Here is a 23,386-nt window from a genome sequence, read left to right as displayed (position 1 = left end):
ATTCAAATCTCTGAACAGGAGTTGGAGGGAAGGAGCTGATAAACCATTGTTTAGTATTTAATGGCTGCCATAAGCATTTTATAAAATCATTCTGGTTGTTTTTCCATCCAATGGTTTTGGAATACTTTGCTATTTATTTTATATTATATTTTGGTTAAACAGTACTTGAAAATGCAATCTGCCTAAAAACATAATTTTTCACCTGTCAGGTTGACAAAAATAAAAAATGTGACAGCATGCTTCACAGGCATCTGGTGGAGAAATAGGCATGTAACAGGCCTAAGTATGAAGTGGAACAGCCCCTTTGGAGGGCAGACCAGAATTATCTATCAAAATTACAGATGTATTTGCTATTTAACACAGCAAACTCATGCTGCACACATTCAAAATGGCATATCTACATAGTTGTTCATCATAACGTTGTCTATAAAAGCAGAAGACTAGAAAAACTTGAGTGTTGAACAAAAGGGACCATTTAAATAAACTGAGGTAGATCTATACAATAGAGCACCATGTAGTGGTAGAGGAAAAAAAACAAGAAAAATAGTACAGAATAATATAGTATGTACCTTTTGGGTAATAAAAAGGGAGAAAATGAAAATATATATTTATATTTGGATAGAGAAATCCTGGATGAATACACAAGAAGAAATAAAATGGTTTCCTGGGTCTGGAGGTGTGATGTAATAAAGACAGGAATAGGAGTGAGATGTACTATAGCATTCACGGAATAATTTTCTGTTCTTTTTATAGCGCAAGTTGTGAATGACTTCACTCAAAATAGATTTTTCGAAAATCCTGCCTTAAAGGAGCTGCTGTTCTATAGCATCCATGATGCAGTTTTAGGCAGCCAAGTCCGAGAGGCACTTGCTGAACAAGAAGCCTCAGTTCCCCCTCCCCAGGAGGATCTGGAGCCCAATGCCACTCCTACAACGCCTGAAGCATAGATGAGGACCTTGGCCTGGGATGGGTCTGGGATGCATGCCTCTGTTGAGAAATTCCTAATTTACACTTTCAAATACTAGGATCTATATTTTTTCCCCTAAGAGTAAATATTAGTAGTTACAGCTTGATTTGGAGGGTGAATGACGCGTAGCATGATGTATCTTTCTTGTGGGTGTTTTTTTTTTTTTTTTTTTTTTTTTTTTGATTGAATAATTCAAAGATAATTGACCTGTGCTTTTTTGTGCAGTGATATTTCTGTTACATTTTAGTATTATCTCTGCAAGCCAAGCACTTAAAAATTTATTTCATTTAAGTACTTTACTGACAAATAGAATATGCTGTCACCAGATGGGTAGTGGTTCCTTGATTTTGTACTTGTTTGGCTACAGATTGTCTATAATCAGTTACCTTTAGAAGACGAAATCCACAATTTTCTAGAAGTTCTTGTTTTAAAATGACATTTCCTCATTACAGAAGAGATGTAAGTGCGTTGTGAACATTTTGGAAAAAAGTAGATAAGCAAAACTAGGAAAATAAAAACATTGTATTACCTCCTCTCAGAGATGGCCACTATTAACAGCTTAATGCATATCCTTCTGGATTTTTTTCTATGCATATATATTCACATTTTTAACAAAAATAAGATCATATCTACCTAGTGTTTTATAGTCATTTTTGTCAGCAATCTCCACTTTCTATTCCAGAACGTTTTTACCTCAGACTATAAATTTTTTTGTTGTCCCCAAAATTGCAGTTGGTTTGTCCAAACTGGTATATTCATTCTGTGATTTTTACATTGTACCTGTTCATATCCCTTAAATCTTTTTTTGATCTAGCATGGTTGCTTTTTTTCACGACATTTACTTGTTAAAAAGACTGGGGAAAAGTTGTCTTCTAACATTCCATCTCGTGGCCAGGCTTGATAGCACTTGCTTGTAATTCCAGCAACTTGAGAAGCTGAGGCAGCAGGATCCTGAGTTTGAGACCAGCCTCAATAACTTAGTAAGACCCTGTTTTAAAGTAAGAAGTTAAGAAGGATGAAGATATATAGCTCAGTAGCAAAGTACTCCTGGGTCCAATCCCAGCACTACAAAAACAAAATTCATGTCTTGTGAGTTTGTCTAGTTTTTTCACTGTGTTGTTTAGTTTGTTTCTCTATTCCCTATACTACCTGCAGTCTGAAAGTTCCATCTGAAGGCTCATGGATTTGAGTTAAACATAGATATGATAGATATATCGTAGATAAGATCCATGCTTAATTGTGCATCACATCAGAAAATATAATATCTAGTTCACTGTTATGGTTTGCATGTGAGGTGTCTCTCAAAAGCTCACATGTGAGACAATGCAAGAAGGTTCAGAGGAGAAATGATTGGGTTGTGAGAGTCTTAACCCAATCAGCGAATTAATGCCCTGAAAGAGATTAACTGAGAGGTAACCAAAGTGGTAGGGTGTGACTTTGAGGCATACATTTGTATCTGGCAAGCGGAGACCTCTCTCTGCTTCTGATCATGATGTGAGCTGCGTCCCTCTGCCACACACTCCCACCATGATGTTCAGCCTCATCTCAAGCCCTGAGGAATAGAGCTAGCCTTCTATAGACTAAGACCTCTGAAACCATGAGCCCTAAAATAAACTTTTCTTCCTCTACAATTGTTTTGTTCGGGTCCTTTAGTTACAGCCGCAAAAAAGCTGACCAAGACATTCACCTGCCACTAACAGTATTAATATAGATCATTGGATCAGCATGACAGTCTGGTCCTCCTATTGATTTTCCCATTTGAGACAAGTTTGATACACACGATGCTTCTTTCACATTAAATCAATGTCTAGTTCTCCACTAACAACTGAACCAGAAATTGTAACATCAAGTGATAATCCTTGCCTAAATCAGTAATTGTATTGTTTGTGAAATTTTTTGCAGTTCTCATTTCTTCTGTATTTATTAGTTGGTTAATTTATGTAACCTATAGTTTTCCCTCAACTTGGAACAATTTGATCATCTTTAAATACAGTTCTTATAGGAAAGGCAGGATAAATGCTTTATTTCCATTTAATTATCAACTTTAAAGTAAGGAATTGGTTTACTAGATGGTGGCAAATTAGGATTTTTATAGATTTCTTTTTTAGCATTATTGTAGTCTTGTGAATTTTGTTAGTTTTAATGTGTTTCACATCATCATTTTCTTTATGATGCTCCATTGTCACAACTGTGGCTAATAGGATTCCCTAGAAGTGTTGTTGTTAATAGTGAAGTAGCCTCAAAGACCATGGTTTTTAAGAAAGCTAACGCCCAGGTATAACTAATATCTTCCTTAGAAGTTGATAACTATTATTAATTAATGATCTGTCATACTTTTATAGTTAATACAGAAATGTGGAATGTTCAGAGGTCAGGGGACTAGGCATTTAAGTAATTAGTCATCAGTAGTTCTTGCACTTAAGAGTTCTTTTTAGTATCTAATTACCTCCTCATGAAGCACAGGCATTAGCCAACCTGTCTGAAGCTTCTCTGCTAAGAGTTCCTGGTAATAGTCTTTTTCTGTTTTCTTACTTCCTCATTGTTTCAGTTTTCATGAAGAACTACCAGAAGGAAAGTGGTCAGACCCTAATAGAATTGTTAGTATAATATGTTAGGTTTCTCAGTGAGTATACTAATTTGATCCAAAGTAGAGCCTTCCCTTCTAATCAGTTCTTTATCTTGACTTAGAATGAATTTAGATTCATATCCAGTTATTTCCTTTGCAATCATTATACACAAGATCAGATACATCTGCATTCAGACACAGACTGCCTTCTGAAAGAGCATGTAGTTGTAGAACTTCTGTTTATACTAGAAACTTTTATAAAATGACCCACATCATTTCAGCATTTTAAGTAGAGTTTAAAGATTTAAACAATATTATAGAAGACTTCATTGCTTATTCTTTAGCACCAGTCTTCAACAGATGCCACCTGCACAGTAGATAATGTGGACAATGTCCATCATCCTAGTGGCTAATAAACAGTGTACAAAATATTTGGTAGTAGCTTACATGTTTATATTTTACTTTTCTGTTCTTTTATTTTTGAATTGTTTGAATGCAGGGACATCATATACATAAAAAGCACTTACTGAAAGTGGGAAAATATATTTTTATTTTAGAATGCATCCAATAGTGTTTCAGAAAATATCTATATGTAAATATGTCTGAATGCTTTACCTGGAATTTTTCACATAGTAGAAAATGTTCTGACCTTTTTTTGTTCATAGTCTTCTTTCAAGGAATTAATATGTAAACTCACTCATTTGTTCTGGGGCATTAATAGCTATTATTGTATGTCTGACTATGGTTTTCAGCCTTGATTTAAACTCAGATTCATATTGCCCTATCAAAATGGGCATTGTCTACATTAACAGTAATAGAGCCTAGAGTAGCCTTATTTTATGGCAGTATGGGGAAACCCCATTTTCAGGAAGGTCTCATAAAGAGAAATCTTTTGTCTTTCTCAAATCCTGCACACTATAACAGTGATTGACCTCTGCATTATGGATGAATGGAATATATTTGAAAACAATCACAGTCCAGGGCCAAGAAAATTCCAATGCATGTTATGAACACTGACTCTGTAAAAGCATATGGTAATTAAGAGTGGGATCCCAATTGCCAGTATCATCTGGTGTGGGGCCTAGAAATCAGTGAGATGTTGATCCTCTTCAATCCCTGGGAGTAGCTCATTTTGCAGTTTTTAGGTAATGTCTAAAATATACATTCCATGTGGTTTGATCCTGTAGCTTACCTGTTTAGCAGAGAAAGTAGGTATTTGCCTGTGTTTGAGAAAATGAAATCTGCCCTACTATGTGCATGAAGGTAGCAAACCCAAAGAATCTGCCCTGGAGTATAGGAGTGTTTTTCTGTGTGTTGGGGAATGGGGGCTGTGCCCTTGTGTGGGAATGTGGGAGGGAAATGAGGGAAGGATATGTGGGGGGGGTGGGGGGGGGACCTTATCTTTGTGCATGCCCTTTTAAAGATAGTGAATTAATTTAAATTCTAAAACAAAACTTCCTTGGTGTGATTCTGTGTGCTTTTAGTGAGTGAAAAAATGCTGCTGGTCTTTTTAATGCACCTTTCAGGAATGCTCTTGGATTCAGCATGTTTAGATGCTTAATGTTTTAAGTGTTGATAAGTTTGAGAACTGAAAAAAGAATTATCTAATTCTCCAAATATATAGCCAACCAAAACACATGCAGTCGTTTTGAAACCCCTCAAATTCCACCAACAAAATGGCCAAAATTTCACATTGCATCAGCTAACATGCCTACTTATTTACTTGGATTGAATCAAGTTTGAGCATCTTAAAAACCCATCTTGTCTTCAAGAAAGCCTTGCCAGGGTTTTCTTGTACTGGCTGGTGAGCATTTCACTTTATGCAATAGATGAGTCCAAGAAGGATTCCAGAAATTAATTTTTTACAAAATGTAAACATGACTTTTAAATGTTAGAAGTATCTTTTTAAAGGAACTCTACATATTTTTCTAATGTCATAAACCCTCATCTCAATTTATCAGCACCCTGATATAGGTATGTGTGTGCCTGTGTATATGTCACACATATATATGCATCTACACACATGTACAGAAGCTCTATGGCTTATGATGGGGTTACATCCTGATAAACCCATCATAAACTGAAAATATTGTAAACCAAAATGTGTTTAATAGATCTACCCTACCAAACATTGTAGCAACCTAGCACACTGCAGAGTACCAATTGTTTGCCTTCATGATTATGTGGCTGACAGGGAGCTGTGACTGGCTGCTGTCCTACATCACGAGAGTACCATATTGCATAACGCAGGAAAAATTCCAAGTAGTTTTCTACTTAATATGTATTGGTTTTGCCCTATTATAAAGAAATCACGGGGACTATCTGTATATGCATACATATATTTTTTAGACAGGAATTACTAGTAAATGTGTATTTTATCTTTTTTAAAAGGTACAAACATACTGATCTACGTAGTATTGATGCTATCTGCATACATATACCTAGGCAGAAAAAAATAACATTTCTCAAATAATTTTTGAGTATTTAATGCAGTCATGTGAACTTTTCATGCTCCTAAAAAAAATGTCAAGATTTAGTTTTTATCAATGTTAGGCCTATGTGTACAATGTTGCCTTGGTGTACATGAGTATGTGGCTATATGAAAAAGGGGATAGAGCAGAGTGTTCTAAATTCTTAATAATTTATTTAATCAAACAATTCAAAAACATGCATCTCCAGTTATTTACTTGAGTACATTTTATTGTAAGCATAACCTGGAAATGGTTTGTTCTATTGTATACCTCAAGAAAGACTAGGACAGGGTTAGAAATTTTTCTGATCAAAAATCAAGGAAGACTATCAGATGGATTTTATGAATGAAGGGCTTTAACTTTTCTATTTGAAAACTGTCATAAATTTAAATATTTCAATATAACAAGCAGTTTCTATGCTATTGACTTTTTTCTGTGACTTAAACATTTATCCAGCTCAATTTTGCAATTTATTAATGACTACTGAAATTCAATAAAAACATTCATTATTGTGTTTTGGTCTCAGTACTTGGGGGACTATGGGTAACTACGATAGAAAAGGGGATTTGGTGATAGTTGCACAAAAAGTAATTCTAAAGAGATCTACTGGGAATTCTAATGCAACCTTTATTTTAAAAATACTTCACTATAGAAGTTTACCAAAACTTTGAGCCACAAATTTATAAATTGAAAATAATCACTTATCTAGATAAAATCAACTCTGGATTTTCTAAATTAGTTATGTGTACATTTTAATTTCTGCTTTACCTGATACCACTTCACTATTAATTAAAATCACCAGTTCTTCAATCATTTGAAATCAGCCAAACAAAAAAGCAAAATATTTTTCAAATTTTTTTTTTCACTTTAAAAAAACATTTGGCCAAAAGTTAATTATTCAACATGGTGGAGGAAAACTATCACAATGCATGTGGTCCTATGCGTAGATGAGCTATTTTAATGAAGGGCAGAAGAGCAAAATAGGAGCATAGTAAAGGAGCTAACAAACTTAGATTTGAATCCCAGCCCTGCCACTGCAAGTAAATTAGGTAGGAAAAGTTTTTGCATCTATTAATTCAAGACCCATTTGATCTTTACTGGGGAGATGGGAGGACACAATGACAGAGCACCCAGACACCATAAGCCTAGAATATATGTGTCTAAGAAAGTACTTTACTTGATTTGAATTCTTTAAATGGTAGTGGATCAAAAACAAGTCAACATACATTGCAACAAGCTTTTCTGCCTATACATCACAACTGAAACTATGGAAAAAAAAAATCTGGAAAAAAAAGCATACAGTTTTGAAACCATTTATTTTTTTTGTGAGGTGCTATTAAGTTTTTATAAACTTAGGATTCCAACTGAAGTTTTCATTGAAAGCCTTTGGGGCTCAGTTGTATGTCATATAGCGGGGAGTAGCACTAAATTTGGCATAAGACTTAATGACCTTATTTACAGCTTCCAAGAAATCCTTCTCAGTAGCAATTTTTCGCCGTGCTCGGATTGCAAACATACCAGCTTCTGTGCAGACACTTCTAATCTCAGCACCTGTTGAACAAAAAGAAAATAAACAGACTTAATTAAAGCAGTCCAAATAGACAGACTGGCAAAATAAACAAGACCTTTTCTCTTACCAGTGCTATTAGGACACAGTCGTGCTAACAATTCAAATCTGATATCTCTTTCAACACTCATTGAACGAGCATGAATCTTAAAGATATGAGTCCGACCCTAAAAATAAAGGAATTGACAAGTAATAAAATGGGGGGATCACAGAAAGAAAAAACTTAAGAATCCCTTTTTCAAAATGAAACAATTTTCTTACCTCTAAATCAGGTAAGCTAAATTCAATCTTTCTATCCAATCTCCCTGGCCTCATCAGCGCTGGGTCCAGAGTATCAGGTCTGTTGGTGGCCATCAGCACTTTAATGTTGCCTCGAGGATCAAAACCATCCAGCTGATTGATCAGTTCCAACATTGTTCTCTGCACTTCATTGTCACCTCCAGCACCATCATCAAACCGAGCTCCTGAGAAAACAAGAGAGAAATATTTCATGTCCACCAACAGTAGCACTACTTGATGGTACTATTAATCTCAGCTCAAATCACCTCTAGTACAAATGCACATCTCACTTTGAAGCAAATCAGGTACACAAAACTAATCAGAAACTGAAACTCTGCTTTTAAAAGAATTCACCAAAGATTTATGTTAACATAGTCTTCTTTAAAGATTAATTAATTTAGGTACTGGGGATTACCCAGGGGCACTTATCACAGAGTTGCATTGCCAGTACCAGTACCTCTTTTTTTTTTTTTTTTAATTTAAGATAGGGTCTCACTAAGTTGCTGAGGGTCTCCTCAACCTTGTGATCCTCTTGCCTCACTGCCTGAGTAGCTGGAATTAAAGGGATGCACCATCATGCCTGGCTCCTTTACAGTATTTTGAAGCTCTTTAAGGAATTGTTGTACAAATCACTTGAACACCTATGTTGTTTAATACAATATATACCTGAATAAGGCATTAAATACTACCATGATTGTTTGAATATATGCAGGAAACTATCATACTATTTTAAATTTCTTAAAATTGTACTTTAAAGTGTCTAAATAAATAATATAGTGGAACCATAGCAGCTTATTATGAAGCTGAATTGGATTTATGAAAGTACTCTAGGTTCATGTCAGTCTTTCATTTCAACCAGAACAGCAAAAAATTGGGGGGGGGCGGACAGCCAGCAAATATACTTTTTCACTTACAAGTTATATAAATGCTTATTATTAATGTATACACTAATAAAACAAAAAAATGGGCATTTAAAAAATGAGATTAAAAATACAAAAGGAAATTCTAGTGTTTTCTTCCTACACCCGAAAAGATTGCTTTCTACACAATCCACTTGGGAAACCACAGCCTCAAAGTACCCTGAAATCATAAGACTTATTCCAAAGATACTATTATAGATGATTTTAGAGTGGAACATTGCATCATTACTCTGTAGCCAAGTAATGGCTTCTGAAAACATTAGTGGCACAATGTCCAAACCCAACAATTCCCATGCAATCCAAAACCAAGATTCTAGCTACCTAACATTATTATCCAAATAGTTTATTTTCAAGTCATTTTTGTTATTCAGTTCATTGAATAATAATTGACTACATGGAAATAAGATACTTCTCCAGCTACTAAGGACTACAACAATAGTCAATGCCTATATAAGAGTTCAGTGTTTTCAAAGTCTATCATATTTATTATTTAATCTGAACCTCTCAAAAACCCATAAGATGAGACAGGAATTATCATTTCTTTCATAACTTGAGCAAACTGAGGCTTGAAGGTTAAAGTAAGTTACCTAGACTAATACTGTATTTCATCAAATCTATGAGGCTAACAATAACATTATTTTATAAAAACTAAGACAAACCACCACCAATTAAAAGCGCTTTCTTATCACATTAAGGAATAATGCATCTCAATTTAGGAATTATTAATCCAAGTGCAGAAATACAGGTCACAACAATGATATGATACAAAAATAAAGGCTTTGAAAAATGTCAGTGTTATATAGTATTTCTTTTTTCCTTTATGGTTTAGCCCTACTGTTCAGCAGATCTGTGATATCAATGTCCCAGAGCTCATAAAGGAGTTGGAATTAAAATTTTGCAAAAGATGAACAAAATAGAACTCTAATACATATCACTTTAGAGCTCTCATGAAATCCAGTCGTAAAGAAGTTCTATAAAATACCACTCATACCTCCAATGGCATCAATTTCATCAAAGAAGATAAGGCAGGCTTTTTTTGTTCTGGCCATTTCAAAAAGTTCACGAACCATTCGAGCCCCCTAAAGTGAAAAATTAATTTCATTAATTCAGAGTTCATTTTTTAATATTTTAACATACAGTAGAAAGTTATGCTTCAAACGTTTCACTACTTACTCTTATGAGTATTTTCAAACCATCATTACCTAAATCCTTTTTTTTTTAAAAGAAAATGTTTTTTTTCTTTTTTAGTAGATGGACACAATACCTTTATTTATTTATTTTTATGTGGTGTTGAGGATGGAACACAGTGCCTCACATGTGCTAGGCAAGCATTCTATCACTGAGCTATAACCCCAAATCTACCTAAATCTCCTTTAAAGATTGAAGTTTGTTACTAATATCATCAAATTGATCTTATTAGCCTCAAAACAATATTAATTTCCATGATTCTATTATATAGTACTAGCTTAAGGAAATAAAAACAGCTGCCCCCCCATCACTTGGAATTGCTAATTATCAAATTTGATTTCTTAAGTATGGATAAGAAAATGAAAGTACATCTCAACCTGTATGGTTCTTTTCTAATTCTTATTTCAAGTATACTTATCATTAATAGATTTCATGGTCCTAGATACTGCCTAAATATCTACAGATATGTATGTATATACACCCATGCGCATATATATATATATATATATATGGGCAACTGATGTTCTCTTTTTCTCTTTAGACCACAAAACACTGTCCCTGAAATGATATTTCATTCACTGAGCATTTCTGGGGCATTTACCTCACAAACAAGATTTGTACAAAATGTCATCCTTCAAATCTCTTGGTTTTTTTTTTTGGTACCAGGGATTAAACCCAGGGCCACTTAACCATTGAGCTACATCCCTAGTCCACTTTATTTTTTAATTCTACAACAAGGTCTCAATAAGTTGCTAACTTGCTGAGGTTGACCTTGAACTCCTGATTGTTCTGCCTTAGTCTCTTAAGTCACTGGGATTCATAGGAGTGCACCACTGCACCTGACCATCTTTGTAAAATTATAAGTGGTTGTCTTTTCCCAAATGACCACAAGTGACTGCTGACTTCTGAGTTTCTAAATTACCAATTACAATCACACTCAAGAAATTTCAGGCCTCGATCCCTCAATCTGCATTACCATTTTAATTTCATTCATACTTTATATAGCCTCAACAGACCTATATATGCTTTGATTTTGATGAATTTACTTTACCTCACCGACGTATTTCTGTACAAGTTCGGATCCAATAACTCGAATGAAGCAAGCATCAGTCCTATTAGCAACTGCCCTGGCACAGAGTGTCTTGCCTGTGCCTGGAGGACCAAACAGCAGCACACCCTTGGGAGGCTCAATGCCAAGGTTAACAAACCTCTCTGGCTGTTGACAGAAACAGAATTTTTACATTTACCATTTCTGTATAATAAAAATAAGACTATGTCTACATTGATATTAGGCCCATAATTTATATACTTGATCTAGTAAGAAATATTACTTTACCTATAAGATGTAAAGCTGAATGGTTTTTTTTTAATTTATTTATTTTTTGTAGTTGCAGATGGATGGCATGCCTTTATTTTATTTGTTTCATTTTTATGTGGTGCTAAGGTTTAAACCCAATGCCTCACACATGCTAGGCAAGCACTCTGCCACCGAGCTACAGCCCCAGCCCAGGCTGAATGGTTTGTTTTTGGTTTTGGTTTTTTTTAGTTGTCAGTGGACCTTTATTTAATTAATTTATTTATATGTGGTACTGAGAATTGAACCCAGTGCCTCAGGCATGCTGAGCAAACACTATGCCACTGAGTCACAACCCCAGCCCCAGAGGCTGAATGGTTTTTAAAGGTGCTTTTTCTATCCAGTTGCTAACAAAATATTTTTCTTGTTTAAAAAAAAAATTAATTTTTAAAGAATTTTAAGTATTATCTTGTATTCAATACCCAATTTTTCATAATCTTTTTAACTTTAACTTTTTCCCTCTTGATGTCTTTAGTAAGTATACCTAGTTTCTTCTATATAAACCTATAATAAATTTAACCTAGTGTTAGAGGTACCACCTCAATTCCCTTTGGTGGTAAGTAGCAGGTCTTTCTTTTCTTTTTTTTTTTTTGGTACTGGGGATTGAACCCAGGGGCACTCAACCACTGAGTCACATCTCCAGCCCTATTTTGTGTTTTATTTAGAGACAGTCTCATTGAGTTGATTAGCACCTTACTGTTGCTGAGGCTGGCTTTGAACTTGCGATCCTCCTGCCTCAGCTTCCTCAGCTGCTGGGATTACAGGTATGTGCCACCATGCCTGGCTGAAGGTCTTTCTTTCCTTTTTGCTTGTTCTCTTCTGAAACTTACCTTCCCACCTGATCTCCCACACCTGCCCACCCTCTCAAATTTCATTCAGGAAAATATTAACCTTAACACATATGTAATATGTGAGCAATTTTAGTGCTCAATACACAAAAGATAATTACATCTTTCTACACAAAAATGTGAAAAAAAATACTGAATTACTTACATGAAGTAGTGGGGTTTCAACTACTTCTCGCAATTTTTCAATCTGCTCCTTACAACCACCAACATCACTATAAGTGACATCAGGTTTTTCTTCCACCTTAGAGAGAGATAACATTGCTTAAAATAGTTATTGACTTTTTGAATAACTAGTCCAGTACAGTAGACTCAATATCATAAAAGAAAAATCAGAATTATAAAAAGAATTTTAATAAAAATGGAGTACACTGCCCAGTGTCCTTGAATTATTTGCTGATTACTTATGACATTAATAAATGAGACAAGCAAAATAACGGTTGATAAGGACTATCTTATCTGAAAAATTATTTTAAAATTTTTGGCAATTTTTTTCCAGCATAGTTGATCAAAATTAATTTTTTAACTATTTTTATATATATATATATATATATATATTTACATTTCAAACGGGGACATTTTATTTTTATTTTTACACACCAAATTTTGATTCATCATACACAAATGGGGTGCAAATTTTCATTTCTATGGTTGTGCATGATGTAGATTCATACCATTTGTGTAATCATACATGTACATAGGGTAATGATGTTTGTCTCATTCTATCATCTTTCATACCCCCACTCCCTCCTCCCTCTCATTTCCCTCTATGTAATCTAAAGTTCCTCCATTCTTCTCTCACACCCCATCCCCACACCCCCATTATATATCATCATCCACTTATCAGGGAAATCATTTTGATACATGCCCATATATTTAAACTTTTAGGGACAGATGCAATTGTATTAGAAACCATGCCAACCGATTCTTTTCCCTCCCGTAGTTTCTTACCTGCATCATGGTAACTGTTGGGTCAATCTTAGGAGGCAGTGGAATGTGGATTTGATACTTATTTCTGTCCACACTAAGGAGGTAAAAACATACTCACTAACACATTCTTTAAGCTTTCAACAGTTTTTATGTTTAGTCTTTAATCCTCAAAACCATACTTTAAGCAACCAAGAGAAACTTAAAGAGTCCCTAAAGTTATACAAAGAGAAACATTAAAACTCAGGACACTAAAACACCAGCCTGACATGGCAAACAACCTACACAAATGCAATGAAACCCTAGATCCAAGAAGGAAGGGGAGATTTAAAAAATTTACTGAATGGATTATGTTTTCCAGACATTATCTCACTTCTTATAACTGTTCTCAAGTAAATACCTCTTTTACCTATGCCATATCACCTACCTTAAATGGAGCAGTAAATTCAACTGTAAAAATTCTGTTCTTGCTTTATGACATTTGAAACCACACATAAAAAGTAAAAGTAGGAGTGGGAAGGAGGGACAATGGTGGGAAGTTAGGGAGTAGACAGAAAAAAAAAAAAAAAAAAGATGTTCAACTGTACTATATAATACTAGGTTATCCCTTGGTATTGCATGGCACTCCGTTTATTCATTCACATCAAAGCCAAGGATGTGAATGTGATGTGATGTCTTCAATGAAAGTAGCATATTTATTGTATACAGATATCTTACCCAACTCTCATCCCTTCTTCAATGTCAGTAGGTGCCACCTGATCGCTGAGGTCTACCACAAACTTGGCAAACTGCTTCACATTGATAATGTATTTTGGGTCCTCCGAATCAGCATTAATTATCTTTGTACACCTAAAAGCAAAAAGCTTGATTAGAGTAAGGAATCTAAACCATTAATAATGAATTCAAGTAACTAGATTCTTTCCAGGACATGTAGTACAGTAGTGAGCAAGTGTAAAGTAGAACTTCAGAAACTGGGTCACTGTTGAAGATCCCATTCTATGCTCTGGCCCAAGGATCCACTCAACTATAGCCAAGCAATCAACTTTCCAAATGATACATACATACCCCTGGAAAATTAAACCCAAATACTTTATCAAATTTCTTGATTTTTCCCTATTTTATTATTAGGGATACCACTTTATACCTTGACTTCCGCTTTATTTTTCCTGTAAGAAGATAGCCATATTGTCTCACATCAAATTCAATAATAAATGTGTTTTCATTTTTTCCTGCGTTTATTCTTTAAATCCGTTTTTATTGCTATTGCCATTTTTAATTTAAAATGTATTGACTTTATGTGTAGTCTAGTGAAGGTGAATTTATTAGACCACGTGCATCATGGCATCTACAATACCTGTCTACTGAAGAAAATAAAAAACAACTCACACTAGAGATCTGCTATATAACCAAGTGTAATCACTGTAATCCCACTTGTAATCCCAGGGACTCGGGAAATGTAAGCAATCAACAGAAACTGTCCCTCAGTAAGCTCAGATGTTGGTCTTACTGAACAAAAACTTTAAATCAGGATCACAAATATTTTCAAAGAACTAAAGGAAGTCATGCCTAAAGAATTAATAAGAAGTATGAGAACAATGTTTCACCAAACCATTGAATATCAGTGAAGAGAGAAATTAGACTGGAGTATTATTTGGCCTTAAAAAGAAATGAAGTTTAGATCCATGCTGCTACATGGATGAACCTTAAAACATGATAAGCAAAAGAAGTCAGAAACAAAAGGTTACATACTGTATGATTCCATTTATATGAAATACCCAGGATAGGCAAATTCATAGAAATAGAAAGATAAGTAGTTATCAGAGGTTGGGGAGAGAGGAAAAAAAAGACTGCAAAGGGCATTTTTTGGTGTGATAACAATATTTTATTCTGGAATTAGATAACCGATCAACGCACAACTTTCTGCATATACCAAAACCCCTGAGTTATACACTTTGAAAGAATGAACTTTATGGTATGAGAATTTTATTAAGACTGTCATAAAAAATTTAAATTTACATATATACATTTTATCAAGAGTTTTAAGCAAAAAGTATAATACTAAAAATCAAACGAGAACTTGTTGAGAATAATCTTTGTTTTGTACAAGGCCTAGAATCTTGTTTGTTGGGGGAGGAAAGCTGGTATATCTTTTAAATAAGTATCCAAAAAAATCTACATGCAAAGAAGTTTCCTATAACTATTACTTCTTTACTAAAACAAACAAACCAAAAACTCCCTTCGTAAGGCCTTCAGAAATTTACTTGAATTTTTAAATCTGCCAAACTGAATTCATTTTGGAATCAAATTCTAATCCTAGACTATCTGTGGAAGACACACTTCTACCTAAAAATCAACAGTAACCAACTGGAAAACTACTAGAATTAAATATCAAGACCAACAGAGGGAAACAAAAAACTTTCCTACGTATCAATAAAAAAAAATCAATTAAAAACAATTTTAAAAGATTCTATTAAAGTAACAATTTAAAAACTATAAAATACTTAGAAATAATACTACAATAAATGTATAAGGCTGGGGGTGTAGCTAAGTGCAAAAGTTCATACTTAGCACGCACAAGTCTCTAGATTTGATCCCCAGCACCACCAACAAACCAATCAAAAAAAGAAACGTGTAAAAGCCATATAAAGAAAATTTCAAAAATTTCTTAAAAGGTCTTAAATATAAAGGAGACATATTTCAGGAGTTTAAAAAAAGGTATTTTGAAAAGTCTACCTCAAACTATGAATTAAGGGCAATCCTAATCAAATTTCAAAATATTGGGACAATCCAATTCTAAAAATTATGTATCAAAAAGGAGAACATGAGGATTAGGGGTTTGGCTTAGTGCCAGAATGTCTGCCTAGCATGTAAGGCCCTGCATTCAATCCCAAGCACTGCAAAACAACAAAACAAAACAAAAAAACATGTTAGGAATACTAGTTGGAATTTAGAGAAATAACAACTGGGGAAGGAGAAGTACAAATGCCCTTCTGGTATTTTGTAAAGCTACAGTAATTAAAAGGATTGACTGAGTACAGGAACAAACGTTCATGTATGAAAATTCAAAAGCAAACACAAATTTGGACTTTAGATTATAATACAGGTGACCTTTTAAGTCTGAGAGAAATGGCACTGAGACAATAGCTATCTAGTCAGAAAAAAGTTAAGCTAGCATCCTACCTCACATCATATTAAAAAAACAAAAACAACAAAACACCTCCAAGGACCTGTGGTTGAAGACAATAAATTCAATGCAAACATTGTTTTTCCTTAAAGCATAATGTCAAATGAAACACTTTGAAAAATGTAGCATATTTAAGATTAATATGTACAACATATGAAATACTTCTAAAAACTAACAAGAAAGAACCCAATCGAGCAAAACATGTCAAAGAAATAGAAACGTTTAATAAGAAGTACTAGTAGTAATCAGTGTACTGCAAATTAAAATAAAAAATTTCTCCCAAAGTGGCAAAAATCTATCAGGCAAACAAGCACTTGACTCAAAGGTTCTTAGTAAGAGTGTCAACTGTTCAAACCACTTGGTTTCAGAGATTTTCAAAATTGTAAATGACTTTGACCCCATAATCATTTCAAGTAATCTAGCCTATAGAAATGTATGCACATACAGAGAAATATTTAATTATAGCACTATGTATAACAGAAAGTACAAACAGCTTGTGTCAACAGATTTTTCCCCTTTTAAAAAAAATTAAAGAAGTACACCTATGTTAAAGACAATGGAAGATTTCCAAACCATGTAGTTATGTCTAAAAAACCTCCAGATGTTTCTCTACAAGCTGATACATAAAGATACACAGAGAATTAGGAGGACCATACTGTTTTCAGTAGTTACATTTAAGGAAGGGGCAATGGGAGAGCAAAAATGAGGAGGGAAATTTTCATAATATCCTCTGTCTCCTTCTATAATATTTTATAATATAAAATTTTAATATATAATATTAATATATAATATTTTAATCTTTTACTTGATTATGACCTTATGTGTTTTGGAATAGTTGTTTAAGGCATAAAATTTTACCTGCAGATACTTTTGTAGAAAGTTTTTTTTTATACAAAATTTGAAATAAAAATTCCCTAAGGGAGCTGGGGTTGTGGCTCAAGTGGTAGGGCTCTTGCCTAGCACATGTGAGGCACTGGGTTCAATCCTCAGCACTACATAAAAAATAAAGGCCTTGTGTCCATATACAACTAAAAAAATTCTTTTTTCTTAAAAGTTCCCTATAAACTACTGTATTACCCCTAAAAGTCTAAAAAGTGCTTGAAAATACTAGATAACAATAAATTTCCACAGAAAACTGTGTATACCTTGCAACCTGTAAAGGCTGTTCACTCTGGAGAGTTTGCTTATCTGCAGCCAAGTCCCAGAGTGCTGGTGGGGCCAGGCCAGTGTCAGATTCTTTAATACCTACAAGACAATAAAATTCACCAAAATGTCATCCATTACCCTAAAATAATAAGCTTTTCAACCTCAGCACTATTGGCATGTTGTAACACTGTTGTGGGACTACCCTGTACACTGTATAACATTTAGCAGCATGTCTGGCCTCTAGCCACTAAAATGTCACTAATATACCTTCCCTTAAGTCATAAGACTCAAGATGGTTTCGAGACATTGTCAAAGGCCTGGAGGACAAAATCACCCCAGTTGAAAATCAAACCCTAAAGTAATCATCAAACCAAAATTTTAATGAAATATTTGACATCTTTCATGCAGGTCAAATAATGTAAAACTTCAGTGTTCAAGTTCCCAAAAAAAAAGTTTCCACTACCAGGCAATAATCCACTTACTTAAGCAATACTATGGGAAATAATGTTTTTATTCAAAAATTTGATGTGTTTGTTGGAGTTTACTAAACTAGGCCTTGATCAATAGAAACATCACTTGCTTAGAGGATGATGATGTTTTTTAATTGCACAAGCATTAAGCCTTGTAAAAAGTAGCGAAAGAGACTGTTAAGTGAGATCCAATTTCTTAACAGGTAGGAAGAATAATAATTTCTTTAAAATCTGTAATTCATGAAGAAGTGAAAACTGTATTTAAATTATTATGATTAATGCATTACATTTAAAGAGAGGAAATGGAATTTAAAAAAATACATACCAGTGAGCTCATTAATTTTCTTGAGAAGTTGTTGAATGTCATCCTCAACCTGTTTGATCTGCCTAGAGTAAGTGCTCTGGCCCTGGGTGATGAAGATCAGTATAGTTAAAACACCAAGATATCAACAATTTATTAAACAACAAATAACATTTTTTAATAATTACAATCTTATTATATTTATTGTCTTAAAGCTTGTGAAGTGAAATATGGAGTGTGTATCATTTTCATAAGTATTCCTAAGTTAATTACTTTTCCCCAGACCATCAGCCATTATGCAAGATAACAAATAAAAATAAACCTGTTTCTATGCATTTAAACTTTCCATTTCAAGGTCCAGAGATATAGCTCAGCAGTAGAGTGCTTGCTTAGCAGGCAATGAAGCACTAGATTCAATTCCCAGAACCACAAAATAAACAAACAAATAAATAATAAAAATAAACTCTCCATCTCAAATCTAACTCAGTTACATACACAGTAAATATAGTAAATATTTCTGTACATTATTTCAAATATTTTCCCATGTAGTACCACACTTTAATTATAAAAACTATAAAAACAATGTATAAGCAGCTAAGATTGTTGAATGCTCTGATCTAGTCTAGACAGGTTTGGATAGGTAACTTTCCAGTGAAGATTTACTGTGAACTGCCAGACATTCTCCTCTAACTAAGTCTGGAAGGACAAAACTAAAACTTTTTTTATTTTAACATAAAACATCCACATTTTGCAGATATTTTAAGAAACTTACGTAGGTTTTCAGCAAGGCAATATCCCCCTCATCCAGAGCTAAAAGAAGAGAGACAATACATGAAATTCAAAGAGAATTGAGAGCTGATGAACATTTCTGTTCAATTCAGATTGTTTCAAGTACTAAAACTTGAGTAAAATTATGATGATATAAATACAACCATCAAATAATTCCTGGATTTAAGGAATTTTACCTAATTATTGGGAAGATGAATAATTCATAATAATAATAGATTACATAGTATACATGATTAACATTTTACATACTTTATGTAGTACGTACATAAAACAACCATTAAAGATCTTTTTTTTTTCTATTAAAGATCTTGGTTGAGTAAATTACACTATGTTATTACAATGAAATACAATGCAGTCATTAAAACTTAATATAGTAAAAAGCTAAAAGAAGTACTATTTTAAGTAAAACAGGCAGGTTTAAAAAAACAAGATGTGCATATAATTTGTTATTATATGAAAATTCTTTAAAACAAATATGAAGAGTAGCCCTAACTGGTATTCATCTAAATGTTAACAGTGGTTATCAGAAATGTCAGATGATTTATAGTCAATCCTCTTTAAATGGCAATTCTGCATTAGTGAATATGTCTAGTCACTAAAATTTATTTATAAATTCCCAAATGTGCTTTTGCGATCATTTGGGATCATGCGCAGAATGTCCTCCTATTTCAGTTCTCATACAGAAGACCACAGGATGGAGATGGTGGGGCAATGCAGTATAGTTCAAGAAATTTAGCCACCAGCTGGATGGGTTTGAATCCCAACTCTGGAAACTTCTAGTGGGAACAGTATCAGGCAAATCACTCAACAGTTTTGAACTTTTCAACAGTCCCTAATAAAAACACTGGGCGATGAATATCTAACAAATTTTCCTGGTTGGTAATATTTTACACACTGTCACAATTTGTTACTGTGAAAATTAGAAGCACCTGTGTGACTCTAAAAGAAAAAAAAAAAAAAAAACCTTCAAAAATTTATGTTGATTTTGCTTTGTATTCTTCTGCTGTAATAAATCAGAGTAATGAGGACAATAGTATGCTAAGTCCTGTGAGTCCTCCTAATGACCATTTACTGAATCTGAGGACATAATCTTAGGAACTCTCTAACACCAGTGTATCCCAATGCAGCAACCTGGAAGGCAGAGTAATCTGGCTCTATAATTCAGGTGCCAGTGTATGAAGTAAAAAAGATTGATTAGGAAATTATATTTGAGAGGCAGCAGTCCAAGATGAGAATGAAATCATCAGTAACAAAAATTCAGAGAAAACATGTGAGGACAGAATCCCCAGCACTGCAAACATGCAAACAAACACATACACACACAAACCACTAATTTTCCCAATTGCATGTGTGTGTTTAAGATAAAATGGATATTAGAATATTCACAGGAACAAAAGGAAAAAGCTCCATAAGTAAACAGCAAAAGAGGTGATAACTGATGAAACAAAGTCCCAGAGAAGGAAGGGAAAGTTCAGGAACAGATATGGGAAGGTTAAGACTTGACAGAAAATGACATCACATTCTTAGGCAGGACCAAAACAAAAAATGGAAGATAATACTGCAGTTAACAGTACATTCTCAATCTTCTCATCAGAGAGAAAAAAATCATCACCCAGGAAGACAGGGACTAACTGAAGACTTGAGAAACATGTAAAAGACTTGAAACAACCACAAAGTGGAGGTTAATACATATTTCACAAAATAGTCAATAGCAATAGGTCCCAGTTGAGATCTGAAAGCTTTAATGGGAAGTAAATTAATCAATGAGATTTCTGTGACTTGTTTGAACAATGTTTGCAGCCTATGAGCAGAGAAAGACAAGAAACACTGAGACTTTCAGAATTAAAGAGGGGAGAGCAAAAAAACGCAATGAGCAAAAATAGGGGATACTAAGTATACAACAGATAAACAGAAATTGACAGGGAAGCAGAAGATTACCAGATTGAAACAGATCAAAAGACAGGTCAGGTTAAAAGGTTCAGTGGTAATAAAGACTGAAGAGCAAAAAGTTGTGATGAGAAGAGAAATGGTAAGTTTAATATATTAGAAATTAATTAACTTCTGTTAACAATAAAGTCTAATAGTATCAACTCCTTAGGTGGTTAAAGCGCAGTGATAACAGAAATTGCCAGAAATGAGATGATCAATGATCATCAACTCAATTGCTGAAAATACTCAAAATGATGCCACACAATCAGAACAGTAGGCCAGAACATCGAGGGGTTTGAGAATGAAACAACCTGGAGCTAGACCTAAAACAGTCATGTATTTGCTAGATAACTTTGTAAAAACCGTTAAATCTCTTAGTATTAGTTTCATCATCTGAAAAACAGAGATAACACCATTTTACCTTCAGTGTTTCTGTAAAGATCAAATAAGATAGAGATGAAGAAACACTTGAATTTCTATATACATATTAGTCATAACTATGTCCAAACTTATTAACAATTTTACAAAACAAAATACTGAGAATTACATGGATCACTATACATATCAAACTGTAAATTTCTGTGATTAAGCTTTCTATTAGGTACTTAGTACCTCTGAAGTGTTCAACTGTACAAGAGAAGGAGTAGAGAGTGGGATGAAAACAGGGAGAAAATGCTTTTTCTTTGGGAGGAGGATGTAAATGGTGAATAAAGGGTGCTAGGACAAGTTGAAGTTAACACTTCAAAACACCATAACAACATTTTAAAAGAGCTCAAAAGGACCGATAAAAGAACACAAGAATACAAGGGGCCACTGGGGAGAAACCATGTCCAAAAATGGGGGTGGGTGGGTGGATATCTCACACATTGTGAGTGAAAAAAAAAAAGTTAACTGGCATAGTCTCTATGAAGAGTAATTTGGCACTATCAAAATGACAACGCCACTTGTAGAATTTACCCTACCACTTCGCGTGGTAAGTTATACAAACAAGGTGCTTTATAACGGTGACTGCCCGGGGGGGAATCTAAACGTCATCAATGCTTTATTAAATATATTATCATACATCCATAAGATGGAATACTATACAGAGGCAGAGAGACAAACAGTATTACAATGAAATTATTTCTAAAGCTATATTTTTTAAAAAAGCAAGATGTTGAAGTATGTACAGCATGCTATATTTGTGTAAAAAATAGAAAATATATGACTTGTTTGCATTTGTACAGAAAACGTCTAGAAAGATACGTAAAATGTCAACGATGGCTGCTTCCGAGGAGAAGGTGTCTAGGGCAAAAGATGGGAGACTTCAAAATGTCTTTCCTAACTCTCGAATTTTGAAATTTGTGAATATATTATCCAAATAAGTTGTTGTTATTTTAAAGGCAATTATGTCTCAGGATTCTGGCCACACAGTTATAGCACCAAACTGTCACACTTCGCGGACGGTTGGAGGGGTTGGGTGGATGGCGATCAAGAAACAGGATGAAGTAACCAAAACAGCGCCAGGCAGGGAAATTTCTGAAGGCCCGTTAGGCCCCTGCAGAGTGCGTAACTTCTTCAATACTTGAGAGTTGAGAATTCATTAAAAATTCGAGAAAAAAAAATCGACCAGCAGAATATGAACACAGAACTTGGAACGGGAGGAGGGGGCGCGAGAAGGCAGGCCCGGGACTGCCGCCCCAGACTAAATTACGGGGTCAAAAAAGAACAGAACACCGAGTCGGGACGAGAATCTAACTCCTCTCCAGCGTCAAAAGTGGTCCCACCCAGCTCCGAGCTCATGCCTATGTCAACTGACCTCGGATGGGCTTGTCGTCTTTCTCGTCCTCTTTGGTCTTCCGCTGATCTGCACCGAGGTAATCCGGCATTTTTAGGAGATGCTAGTGCCTTATTTCCTTAGTGATTACACAGCATCTTCTCCGCTTCCGGTGGTGCCTTCCCTTTCCCTTCCCCACCGGAAGTAGAACCGGCTCTTGGTGCCAGTTTACACCTGCGAGATGACGAGTGCCCTGTAGGGGGAACGCGTTAGAGCCCAGGTCGTGGCTGGAGGAAAGAGTACTTGTTAGAAGAAAACGATGGTCTACTCTGGCCCCTCAAAGTCTCTAGTGTCATGAGATCCCGTAGCAATAAATTCCAGGACCAATCCTAGCTCAGATGATGAGTTTAAATTCTGAGTTAATCTGGCCAGTTTGCGTTAATTTTTTTAATTTCTGAATTTTAATTTCCACCAAATAACAGTGTAAAATCTCTGGCACAAGTGATGGATAGATCTATAAACAGAACAAAGGCAATATTCTTCTCAAAAGGAATTAATATCCAAATTATACAAAGAATTCCTCCAACTCAACCATAGAACAACCTGATTTTTAAGATGGGCAAAGAAAAAGAAAGGAAGGAAGGCAAAGAACTTAGGTATACATTTCTAAGAAGGTATACAAATGACCGACTACGTGAAAAGGTGTTCAACATCGCTGTTAAGGACA

At 34.5% G+C, this 23,386-nt stretch overlaps 2 protein-coding genes across 2 annotated transcripts in view; one reads left to right on the top strand and one right to left on the bottom strand.

The window, feature by feature from the left end:
• Positions 1–1,087, top strand: part of Slc26a5 (solute carrier family 26 member 5) — a 52,558-nt gene extending 51,471 nt beyond the window's left edge. The window contains exon 20 of the mRNA XM_047561193.1: positions 754–1,087. Coding sequence (XP_047417149.1) covers positions 754–947 — 194 coding nt within the window. The 3' untranslated portion in view covers positions 948–1,087. The remainder of the gene's footprint in view (positions 1–753) is intronic.
• A 6,062-nt stretch (positions 1,088–7,149) lies between these two features.
• On the bottom strand, positions 7,150–22,840 carry Psmc2 (proteasome 26S subunit, ATPase 2). The gene is made up of 12 exons (XM_047562586.1): positions 22,702–22,840; positions 18,958–18,995; positions 18,210–18,291; positions 17,414–17,513; positions 13,802–13,933; positions 13,109–13,181; positions 12,306–12,401; positions 11,010–11,174; positions 9,762–9,849; positions 7,833–8,035; positions 7,642–7,738; positions 7,150–7,555 (listed from the first exon to the last, which is right to left on the bottom strand). The coding sequence occupies exons 1-12, from the start codon at positions 22,769–22,771 to the stop codon at positions 7,398–7,400; spliced, it is 1,302 nt and encodes a 433-aa protein (XP_047418542.1). The 5' UTR covers positions 22,772–22,840; the 3' UTR covers positions 7,150–7,397.
• Between the last annotated feature and the right edge of the window lie 546 nt (positions 22,841–23,386).

Source organism: Sciurus carolinensis, chromosome 8, assembly GCF_902686445.1.
Source record: "Sciurus carolinensis chromosome 8, mSciCar1.2, whole genome shotgun sequence".
Taxonomy (NCBI): Eukaryota; Metazoa; Chordata; class Mammalia; order Rodentia; family Sciuridae; genus Sciurus; species Sciurus carolinensis.
The sequence above is the reverse complement of the archived record's forward strand: the minus strand, read 5'-3'. Positions and strand labels throughout refer to the sequence as shown.

Excerpts from the sequence above, each read along its gene's own strand:
- Psmc2 (XM_047562586.1), bottom strand. The coding sequence starts at position 22,771 with ATGCCGGATTACCTCGGTGCAGATCAGCGGAAGACCAAAGAGGACGAG. Across the intron at positions 17,514-18,209 it reads GAAAATTAATGAGCTCACTG|GTATTAAAGAATCTGACACT; the intron begins GTATGTATTTTT and ends ATTGTCTTGTAG. Across the intron at positions 12,402-13,108 it reads CAACAGTTACCATGATGCAG|GTGGAAGAAAAACCTGATGT; the intron begins GTAAGAAACTAC and ends TCTCTCTCTAAG.